This window comes from Chrysochloris asiatica, unplaced genomic scaffold (genome assembly GCF_000296735.1).
Source record: "Chrysochloris asiatica unplaced genomic scaffold, ChrAsi1.0 scaffold00016, whole genome shotgun sequence".
NCBI lineage: Eukaryota > Metazoa > Chordata > Mammalia > Afrosoricida > Chrysochloridae > Chrysochloris > Chrysochloris asiatica.
The window spans coordinates 29,431,059-29,443,377 of NW_006408534.1; the positions used below are offsets into that span (position 1 = coordinate 29,431,059).

The following is a 12,319-nucleotide window of genomic DNA, read 5'->3' on the forward strand; positions in this document are numbered from 1 at the left end:
TCCTAGGCTGTAATTTTTATGGAAACAGCCACAGCTTTCTTCCACGGAGCAGTGATGCTGACCTTTTTGTTGTAGCTGATTGTTTAATCACTTTGCTACCATAGTGCTCCTTCTGATCCTATTATGAAACTTAAAGGGGGTCAAAGTTAGAAATATTTACAGTTAATTTTTGGCCCTTTTGGTGGTATAGTCTCAAGTAAGTGTCCATTGAGAACTATAAAACCAGAAAAACAATAAAAATAAAAAAAGCCAATCTTAAAATACTCTTAAGACAGCATTAAATGCACTTATTTTCATGGACTCAGTGTGAGGCACCGGGAATGCAAAAACAAAACTTTGGCTTTTATTAACAGAGTGTTGTGGAGAACACATATAAACAATTTATTGTAGTTAGATGGTTTAAGTGTTGTACTAGAATAGAGTGCTCTGGAAACATAGATGGGGTCGCAAGTAATTCTGTCCATGGTTTGGATAGGGTAGGGAGGAGATCGAGAGGTTTTCACAATGGAGGTAACTTTTGGGTAGGACCCTTAAGCCTGAATAGGAATTTGTTAGGTAGAGAAAGATAAAAGTATTTAGAATGTGCATAGATGGGAAGAAGAAAAAACAAAAACAATAACAAGGAGACAGGGAGCAGTCTGACATAGTCAGCGGGTGGAAAATGGGGGAAAAAACCCAGAAAGAAATGTAGCCTAAAAAGTTTAGATAGAACCTTGTTGTGAAGGTATGCTAGGGGGACTAGATGTTAGGCATCCTGAGGTGAATTTGACTTAACTCTGGAGCTTACGCTATATCTGTGGTATAGGGTTAATCTCATGAACTCTTTCACTCTTTCATCATTCATATCTGAATTTTAATAAGACACCATGCAAAAAGGAATCAGACAGATGCCGTCCTTAAAAATCAGTTTCCTTTTAATAAGAGAGGTAAATAGTTTTATAGAAAGGATAGGTAAGGTGATAAAGACAAACACGGCATTTGAAATAGGCTTGGAAGGGTAAGAAGATTTGAATAAGTCTTATTTATATGTTGAGTATATAAAGAGCAGAACTTAAACTTTGTTTCTGCATTTGTCACTTTTAGTTTCACTTGGTTCATTTCCAAGGTAACATTAAAATATAAAACAAAACCAAAGAAACAACATATACCTACACACACACAAAGTTTAGTTTCAGTAGACATTGTTGGTGCTGTTGTTATTTGCTGAGGCGTTGATCTCTATCATGAAAATCCCATTTATACAGAGTACACATGTTTTGTAACGTTTTCAAGGCTATGACCTTTTGGAAGCAGATTGCCAGACCTGTCTTCTGAGGTGCAACTGCCAACATTTTGGTTGATACTAGTAGAGTGTTTGGAGTCCTGGTGTGGTGCAGTGGGTTATTGCACTGAACTGCAAAGTCGGTTTGAACTGCAAGGTTGGCAGTCAAGCTCATCAGCTGCTCCTCAGAAACCTTATATAGGGTCACGATGAGTGGGAGCTGACTAGACAGTACTTAATAACAAGTAGAGTGTAGTGTTTGGACTCCTAGTATGGCGCTGTAGGATTATCACTGGAGAGTAAACTACAAGGTCAGCAGTGCAAACCCACCAACTGCTCCTTGGAAACCCTACACAGGGTCGCTTTGAGTGGGAACTGACTTGACAGCACTTAACAACAACAATAACAGTAGGGTGTTTAGGACTCCTGGTGTGGCACTGTAGGTTCAGCACTGGACTGTTAACTACAAAGTCAGCAATTCAAACCCACAAACTGCTCCTTGGACACCCTACACAGGGTTGCTACTTGTCAGAACTACCTAAAGGCACTTAGCAACAATTTCAGTTTTTCACTGTTGGTGCCAACAAGGAGCTTCTGCATTAATTGAAATTGAAGTAGTAATTAGAATAATGTTTGGATAAATAAATAGAAAAGATACTTTTTCTTGCCTTTGCTGCTATAGGTGTCCCTAGGATAGAGAAAACACCCTATGTATTTTTGTGTCAACCTAGAAGACTCAATGGGGCCACTTGTCTGTCACTATGCATCAGAATCATCTTGGTGGCACACAACAGCAGTTTTTTTGACATCGTTCTCAAACATATGTTGAATTCAACTTACTCTTGCTAGTTTTTATTTGAATTCCAGTCCTTAAACAATGTATAGTTCTTAAATAACCGTGTGATGGAGATCTAAAAAAACAGTCAGGGAATATTGTGTGTTCATTGGCAAATTAGCAAAATAAAGAATAAAAAATCAAGTAAAATAACAAAGTATGGCATTTGCTTTACAGGTGAAAATCTTGCACCTAATATCAAGTTTTGTGGCGTTGTGGGTTAATGCATCAGACTACAAAGCTGTTTGAACTGCAAGGTTGGCAGTTCAAGCTCACCAGCTGTTCCTCAGAAACTCTTACAGGGTCGTTATTGGTCAGAATTGACTCGACGACACTTTAGAACAACAACAATATCAAGTTGGTGGTGGTTGTGTGTCATGGAGTCGATTCCAACTCATAGTGACCCTGTATAGGGTTTCTGAGGCTGTACATCTTTACAGGAGCAGAAAGCCTCATCTTTCTCCCATGGGAACTACTGGTAGTTTTGAACTGTTGATTTTGAGATTAGCAGGCCAACTCATAACCATTACGCTACCAGAGCTCCTAATATCATGTTAGTGTACCAATTACATCCACCTTACCTAGCCAACAACAACAAATTGAACTATAGTGAAATGTAGAATTGGTGGAAAGTCTTGAGGGAGAAAGCATTGGAACATAAGAATGTAGAACTTTGAGAATGTATCACTAACATTCTGAACTCCTGCCACATTCTTTTGTAGAGTTTATCAAATACTTATCCTGTAAGACTTTCTACAAATTTAAGTGACCAGGTCTCTGGAGAAATTTATAAGCTAAATAGCAAATGCTTCGAATTGCAATCACGACAGATCTAGGAGTATTTATATAAGACTGATGATGGAATTATGTATAATCCCATGTTTGTAAATCAGGATTTCCAGTTATTTTGTTAAGTGCTGTTCAGTCAGTTCCCACTCATAGCGACCCTGTATAGGGTTTCTGAGGAAGGGGTAGTGAGTTTGCAGTTCAAACTGACCTTGCTGTCCTGTACTTACTAGTGTCACAACATAGACCCTGTGCACATTATTGTAGTTTTTTAAAATTTTTATAGCTGGGAACATAAAACATAGCAATAATCACCAAGGGGTTTGGGGCTATAAATTATACATATTTGCCATGTTTATGATTTTGGAATTCACAAAATTGACTGGAAATCACAAAGCAGAGGGGAAAATTTAAATAATATTAAAAAATATTTACTATTAGGTTTTAGTTTTATATTACAGTTAATAGACTAATTTAAACGTAAAACTTTTGTCTTTAAGTTATTTTACCTACACGATTAAAGAAAACCTCACACCACGAATGAAAGCTATTTTTTAAATTTGTGAGTGAAGACCATTATCCGGATATTTTCCACACACTTGTACAACTTTATCCTGATATATTCAGATTATTAAGTGCCTGTGCTTTCTCCGTTTAAAAACACTTCACTAGTGAGTAGAAACTTGGTTTTTACCACTGGGATTATTAAAAACGTTAAAAAAAAGTTTTCTTTTCAGGAGAGAGAGGGATTTGGTGGGGTGCTTAGAGAACTACAAGATTTTACTGGATGAGACACTCAGCAACCTTAGAGAAGTGGCTTGTGAGGGAACCAAAGACTTTTCAGGAATTTCAAAAAGCGATTTTCAGTCACAAAATAATGTTGTTTTTTTTAAAGATAGAGTCTTTGACTTTCCCCCTTATTTTCACGCTGTACATAGGGAAGAAAATATCTAGACCAGTTCAAGTCTGGCCAATAGCTGTTGTGCTGTCGAGTCCCTTGACTCTTAGCGAGCACGTAATAGGATTTCCGAGGCTTTAAGTCTTCGAGGGAACAGAACTCATCTTTCTCCCCTGGAAATAGCTAGAAGGTGATAAAAATAGACAAACGACGCCAGGCCCTGCGCTGCTTTGGAGGCGTGGGGTAAAGCCTGGGGTGGGGTTGAGTTGGGGTAGGGGTGGAAGGGGGGAGGCAGTAGCTGAAGCGGGTTCTGTGAGACTGAGGACTAATTCGGGCCTGGAAGGGGCGTGTTAGGGGCGTGACGAGGTGTGTTTTGAAGGCGGAGCGAACTCGCCACTTGCCTATTAATAGCCAGGAGCCTGGCCAGGACTTCAGAACTTTTTTTTTGGTTCACAGTCATGTCTCTCCTGCGCCCCACTGTTCAAATTGCTGAACGCAGGCCACTAGCCACTTGTCTACCGCCTCCTGAGGACCCTGATTCCCAACCGCCCAAAAGCAAGAGGCTCTGTCTTGAAGAGCCTGGCGGTGTCCCTGAGGAGAGATGGAGGCTGCCTTTGGTGTCTCGCTTGTCTGAGGTAGAAAAAATTGGGGAGTTGCTGCCTAGATCCTTCGAGGCACTCTTTATTTCAACTAATGTGAATTGTGATTACTCCATAGACACCTGTGTGGCACAGTCAGCTAGTGGGAGGCAGATATGTCATCTGGGATGGCAAAAGAGCAAATTTCAGATGAATAGCTGTTTGCGTTCTCTCTCCTCACAAAAGTTTGCCTATGATTTGAGGGCTTCCGGAAGACCTTTTGAACAAGAACTGAATGAAAAAGAGGTTTTCAGCTTGCACAGCAACGACAGATTTCAAGCAGAGGTTGGTCAATCTCTGCCCAGCACTTCCATACATGATATATATGGTGTTAAAAACGAGAATGGAAAACAATATTTAGCTCAAGGGAGGAGCAATAGCTGGAGAGACAATACATATATAAAACAGGCAGAAAATCCATTTTTAGAGGCTACCTTTTACAAGGAAGCTAAAGCAACACCTCAAGAAATTAAGAACAGATGTAAAGCTAACAGTGTTATGTCATCAAATAAAAAAGAAAATATTTTAGCATCTATACTAAAAATACCAAAATCTCCAAGCCAGCACGGCTTGGAAATTGCCAAACCTTGCTATTTTAGAGATAACAGCACAAGTATCCCTGAATTTCCCACCGATTTAAATAGCAAAATGTCCTCTGTCTATTTAAAGGAAATAGCAAAGGAAAAAAATGGCAAAAATGAGACATATGTTAGGCATTTCACAAATGTTTACTCTTCTCAATACAGACCTGATGCTAAGAGACAAAAGTTACAGAATGATAATAAAATTGTGGATGCAGAAAATACTTTGTCTGAGTACTATGAAAGTAACCACCAATCACTCAGCCACCAAAATACTTGCAAGGAAAAAAAAGACGTGCTCAGTTTAAACTACTATAATCCCAGTAGTATCAAATGTGATGTAAAAGTCTCTGAAAAGAATATTACTATAATACTAGAAAATTCAAAAGAAGAAGTAACAAAAATATGCCCAGACAGTTACAAACCAATTAGGTTAGAAAAATATCAGAGCGGGTACTGTATCACTAGATGTATTTGGAAGAGAAGCAGGAAAAATAACTGGATTATAAGTAATTGCAAGACCACATATGAAAATATGGAATTAAATGGAAGAAGACTAAATTTGCAGCAACTATTGGAAATAGACTTTTTAAACAAGGAAGATTATCACAATACAAGAGTAATGAATGCATATGGAGAACAATCCAAACCTCCTATGATAGGAACACTGGGTAGACAAAAAGTTTTAATCAAAAATGTTTGCTTAAGTGGCAAAGAAGAAAATGATAATATGCTACAGTTAAGATATTATGCTACACAAAAAGGGTCATATTTAAGCAATGTTTTTCAAAGTTTCAGTACAGGAATTTTTTGTTTCCATGAAACTATTTCAGAAAGTAAAAAATATAATAGTAATTTAATCTGGTCTGAAAAATTAAAGCACAAAAAGAAAATTGAGATTCAGAATCTAATAATCACAAAGAATGATGTTTTAAGCATATATTTACAGATCGGTGTTTCAGAAACTCTAAATATTATATTGAAAACCAACAATAGCCTTGAATGTTTAATAAAATGTGAAAGTGAGTTTAAATTAGGAGAGAAGCACATTTTCAAGTGGATAGTTTATTTGAATTATCCAAAAATGATCATGGTGGAAAATCATTCTGCATCTCAAATAAGGATTTTAACTTTTTCTCCCTTGGTAGAAGATAATATGAGACCTGTGTTAAAGAAAAGGAAACTGTTTCAAACTGAAGAAGTTTCTAAAGCATCTAAGAAAGAAACCAGAAATTCCTTCTATATGGCTGCTGAAATGACATGTCTCCCAGTTTTTCAGAGAGATGAAAAAATCCCTCTTTTAGTGGACTTTGATGGCATGAATGACATTTTTTGGACAAAAGAAATTAGTTACAAGGATGATTGCCCTAAAGGAGTCATGAATGTGGAAAATTGGGCCCACTTTAGTCCAATTATGGTTAAAACAGATTCTAAGTCTGGTCATCTGTTTATTCAGGACTACAAAAGATATATTAATGAAAATTTTTATGAAATAAGTATGCACAACCAAGATTCAGATACTGAAAGAGAACAGGATCATAGTAAGATCACTGGGTTTAGTTCTGAGTGCATATCTGAGGATTTCTTTAATATCAAACAACAAACCATCCTGGCAAGCCACTTAACAATATGCAGTCAAACTAATGCCAAGATTATAACTCAGCTACCAAATTTTGAGAACTTGTTATGTGAAATTAAAGAAACAAATTATGACTTAATTTTAGAGGAAATAAAAACCATAGCACAAAATTTGACAAATAATTGCCAAGTTCATGAAGATTTTGAGATAGAAAAGGAAAAGAAAGATGATTTTTTTTCAACAGATGCTATGCTGTCTGTACAGTCAGTTTCATTAATGAGCAAAGTAAATGTGGAAGATACTATACAACCAAACCAAATATATATTAATCAAAATAACACTAACAGAAATGAATTTGAGAGCAATTTGCAAGAAAGTGAGTTAGATAATTCAAAGCATTTTCTTCTGAAGAACGGCTCTACAGAATGTGTTAATCATCAATTTGAAGCTGATTTGAGTGCAGGGAACAATGAATGGTTTCAGGACTTAAATGCTGAGTGTTTATCAACAGAAGCTCTGACAATAGGAAAAGATTTTGAAATGAGAAGTAAATTTGATTTAGTACTTGAAGAGCTTCGTATGTTTCATGAAATTAGTAAGGAAAAAGAAATTCTAAGCACTGTAGAAACAAACATTGAACAAGAATATTACTTTGGAGAAAATAATGGTACTAAAGAAATAGAAAAGCAGATAAAAAAAGATGTGAAAGTGGCTACAGTCAACAAAACATGTGCATCTTCTCTGCTCTGTGAGAGTAAAGCAAGTCCTCATGTGCATAGAAGACACCAACGTTTATTTAAGTGGAAAACAGAATCCAGTGATGGAGAGCAAGCAGTTCCTAGTGAAAATTGTCCAGGAACACCAGAGGAAGAATTACTCTATTCTACTTCTGAGGAAGGTACGACATTAGTTTTAAAGTGTTCTTTCTCATAATAGGAAAAACAAATGCTGCTTTTTTTCCCCTCTAGGCTAAATATTTTGTTTATTGATGCATACTATTTTCTCATAAGGACTCCTGGTGTGGCATTGTTGGATTAGCACTGGACTGCATACCACAAGGTCTGCAGTTCAAACCCACCAACTGCTCCTTGGAAACCCTATACAGGGTTGCTATGGGTCACAACTGACTCAACAGCACTTAACACAACAACAATTTTCTCATAAAAGACTGCACATCAAATAAATCGATTTGCATACCAAATGGCAGGCAACACATTTTTACTTGTGTTTTTTTTTTGTTTTTTTTTAATAAAGGAGATCTGAATAATCCTGCTTTATTTCTCTATGAGCAGCCAGTTGAAGGAAATATTTCTGAAAAAATTCGTTTATAATACTGACATTTCTATATGATACTTATTGCTGTCATAGGAGCCATGGTGGTAGAGTGGTTAAGAGCTCCGCAGTTCCCAGGGAGCAAGCTGGGGCAGTCTGTGTCCATTCAGATGTGCAGCCAGGAGTCCCTGGACAGCTGTCCACTCTGCCTTCGGTCAGAATTGCCTTGATGCCAACAGGTTTGCCTTGCTTTGGTATTGCCATAATATATTATTGATACTTCTTTTCAGATTGTGAGAAACTCCTACCTCAAAGGCTTGCTTTGTTTTCTGAAGAATTTAAGGAAGGAAAATGTAATTATTTACTGAAAGAAGGTAAGATTTTAAAGTTATTTAAAAAATATTTTCCAAGATTATTATTACATTATTTTTAGTATGAAGACAATGTAGATACTTAGGATGTTAGGAAATGAACACAAAAGTTGAATAGCTTTATAAACATTCATACTTTTACTGATGCGTTTACGATATTACTGGGAAATGCACTCTGAAATTGTGTTCAAATATTTGCAGTGCTGTATTTCCGTAACTATGTGGTAAGTAAGGTGTCACATGATAAGATGGGTGTCGAATGTATTCAACTCTGAAGGCAAAATAATAGTGGTATTTATCGAAATAGAATTTCCACTGATGAGCTGTCACTTCCGCTTACATATTCAGCATCAGTATTCTCTATGCTTATGGCTATGGGACTTCTTGTACAGACACTATTTTATCAATTAAAGAAATTTGTATCATTTGAGCACATTTAACATAATCTATGAGTATGACACTTAAATCTTTGATTACTATTTAAAAATAAAATTAAACTACTAGCCCCAATTTTTGGCTAAAGGTCTAAAATATCAGATTAAAACTCTCTAGATTATCATTCTAATTTGTAATACTAATCGGTGTGATGTAGTAGTACAATTGAAAATTGGGAACCTAGGAAAAGTCATAGTCTGATAAAAAGTTTCTGATACTTCACAAGACTAGGTCAAGGATTAATAATGATATAGGTCAAACATCTCTACCCAAATATTTTTAGGACAGCATAATTTCTCAAAACATTCTTCCAGATCTTCTTAACATGAGTAAAATCCTGGTCCTTTTATTCAATTGCCTTGAAACTGCACATTTTCATCCTTTCTTAGTATAATGAAATAATCTTAAGTAATTCATGTCCTAAGAAGATTAAAGATTCTTAGGTAGTCTCTTCTTTCCTGAAAATACAGGATAGTTGAGGGAACAATACTCTATGAGACAATACATGGGTGGCAGGAATTAACCTGCAAAAGGTGAGACCACTTCTTCTAGGACAGAAAGAAAAGAAGAAATTGGCTTTAGAAACACAGTTTGATAGAGACAGATTAGGGAGCAAACATTCATATTGTCAACATGATTATATGAAGAAGATTGATTAGGCATGTGCACAAATTGGAAGATAAATGTTAATGTTTATTTGAAATATATAAACCTGTAATTGATTCTGCCTTTATAAGGCCAAGTAGCTCTGGTAGCATAATGGTTATGAATCGTGCTATGAACCGCAAGGTCAGCAGTTCAAAACTACCAGTGGTTCTGCAGGAGAAAGATGAGGCAGTCTGCTCCCGTAAAGATTTACAGCCTGAGAAACCCTGTGTAGGGTCGCTATGAGTCAGAACTGACTTTGTGGTACTTAACAACAACAACATACAAGGTCAAGTGCCTGGTCACTAAATATGAAAAATAATGTGAGTTCAGCTATTTACTGTTATGTTAGCATAGTAGGTTTGGATTCACTTTCAAATTGTTTAAAAATGAAATGATCTTCCTGAGTTTGTTAAGATCCATAATGTAAGAGAAAACTTGCGACTTAGTGGTTAAGTAGGGTTAATAAGAAGAGAGGAATTCTCAGCGTAGCCAGAGTATCATTTAAAAGGTTTCAAAAAGATTCTAAGTGTCTTGAAATGCTTTTGTGCCTATTCACTTGCAATCACAGTATTTCATCTCTTAATTTAGATTTCCATACCATGAAAATCTCCAGTGCATTCTCATTCTTTCTCTAGTTCTAACTCTAGCTTTCTATGTGTCTGTTTTTCTTCCTATCTCCTTCTGTCTTTTCTGTGGTGTAGAAAAGTCAAGTATTTTTAAATTATTCTGAGCATATATTAGATGTCTGTCAGTCAGTGTGTCAGGTCTTTATATATCATTTAGACCAGTGTGTCCCTAACTTTAAGGTGTTTACGAATCACCTGAGTAATTTAGTCAAATGATTCTGATTCAGCTGTGAGATGAGTCCTGAAATTCTGCATTTCTCATAAGCTGCCAGGAGATGCATACGCTTTTGGTTGATTACAGTGATTTTAGTTTTATGTGTTATTATGTTTGATGTGCTATTAGTAAGTGCTTTTGAGTCAGTTCCGACTCATAGCAACCCTGCATAGCTTGGGCAGGAAATGTCTAGTCCTTGCTGCATACAGCCTGAGAAATCTTTTGGTCTGGCCCTGCCAAGGCAACCACAATTCCAGTCATCACATGGTTGCTATTAAGTGACATAAGTTGGTTCCAACCCATAGTGACCTTGAATACAGTTTCTGAGGAGCAGCTGGTGAGTTTGAACTGCCAACCTTGCAATTCAAACCAATCTTACAGTCCAGTGCATTAACCCACAGTGCCACACCAGGAGTCATTTAAATGCTTAACCAAATAAATATAGCAGACTGATTTTTAACTTAGTATAACCAGCAAATGATATTATACATTTTGGCAGAGAAAAGGTTTTCTAACTCTGTTGTATAGGATTACTGTGGAACAGCTGGTGAGTTTGAACCATCCACCTTGGGATTCAAACTGACCTTGTGGTCCAGTTCTTATTCCACAATGCCACACCAGTACTCCATTAAGTACTATGATTAAGTCATACTACCTCATCTGACCTACTTTTTCAGCTTTACATAAATGCCCACAGTTAAAAAATCTCTGGATGTTAGATGCATTTTATTATCAAGGACAGTCAATCCTAGTCATCTGTTTAACTGATTTAAGAACAGGTATATCTTCATTAAATGCTTTGCACCTCTTTGAAAATAATGAGTGCAATGTTGAATAAAAACTTCAAAACCAGAGCCCTTTATTGGTATGTAACAAAATAAATTGATTTGAACTTTATTACTGATAATAATTTTTATTAGAAGCCAAATACAATAATTAATAATATAACATAATTGCTTAGCTTCTAGTAGAAAAATGACATGATTTTAAAAGGCTTGCTTTCAAATCCATATAGTTTCCCCCCCCTCTTCATTTTTTATTAAGGCAGAGGGTAAACTATTAATTTAATAGCACATCAAACTATAAACACTGTAATCAACCAAAAGCTAAATCGGAGACAAGGTAAGCAGCATAATTTCTACTCAGTTGAATCAAAAAGAATACTGACTTTATTTAGTTGTTATTTTACAATTGGTGAATTAGTTAACTTTTCTGTGCTAAGGTTTTCACATTTTCAATATGGGAACAGGATTAAGTAAAATAATACATTTGAAGCATTTTGCACAGTGTATGGCACAGAGTATATAGTCAGTAAATGTTGCTAATATCATGATTAGAAGTTGGTTAATATTTTAAGCATAGAAATTGCTGGTAATTTTTATTCTTATGTAACTTTATCATTTTGTATTTTTAGGTAGCCATTTTGCAAATGGAATTTTAAGAGTACATCCACTTAAGACATGCAGTCGACCAATCAGAATTGGTTTGTCAAGAAAAGCTAAGCTGAAACAACTTCATCCCTATCTGAAATAAATATGTTACAAGAAGTTAAAAGAAGATATTGGAATTCAATATTTCAGAATATTCTCGAACATCTAGAAATGTTTTGTTGCTTTCTTTGAACATTTTTTTTTTTCTAGTTTGGGCGTTTTGGACTTCGTAATAAAGTAAGGAAAATTTTTTTGTGTGAATTAGTCAATTGCCTTTAAATACTTTATAATGTTTTGTTGATGTTTTCATATCATAGTGACAATATGCATATTGAAGGACTTCATTCTCATTATATATGTAGCAACTAACAAACTTTTTATTGTGAATAGAGTGAAGGGTTACACTCACTGAGCAGATCATCTGTTTTACATTCAGCAAATCAATACTTTGTTACTGTGATTGCAATGCCTTTCATGTTTTATCACTTAACTGCATTTACCTCTGTTTTCTTTAACTCTTTCCTCCTGTTTCTTCTGTGACCTTAATCTTTTTCTGGAAACCTTCCTCTTGCTGTATATTATCTGCTTTATCACCTATGTTTCAACTAATTATTTTTCATAATGTACAAATATGATTTTTCTGTGGAGAAAATTGATATCCTTTCTGAATTTCTCAATAATATTTATGAGTTTCTAAAAAATAAAAATAATGAATCACTATGTAATACATTTTCCTCATTAACGT

General features: G+C 35.7%; 1 protein-coding gene across 1 annotated transcript; it reads left to right on the forward strand.

The window, feature by feature from the left end:
- The first annotated feature begins 4,238 nt into the window (after positions 1-4,238).
- On the forward strand, positions 4,239-11,743 carry RAD51AP2 (RAD51 associated protein 2). Its single transcript, XM_006835314.1, is given in 3 exon segments — positions 4,239-7,476; positions 8,141-8,224; positions 11,559-11,743. Coding segments are annotated over 3 exon segments (3,507 nt in total).
- The last annotated feature ends 576 nt before the right edge of the window (positions 11,744-12,319 follow it).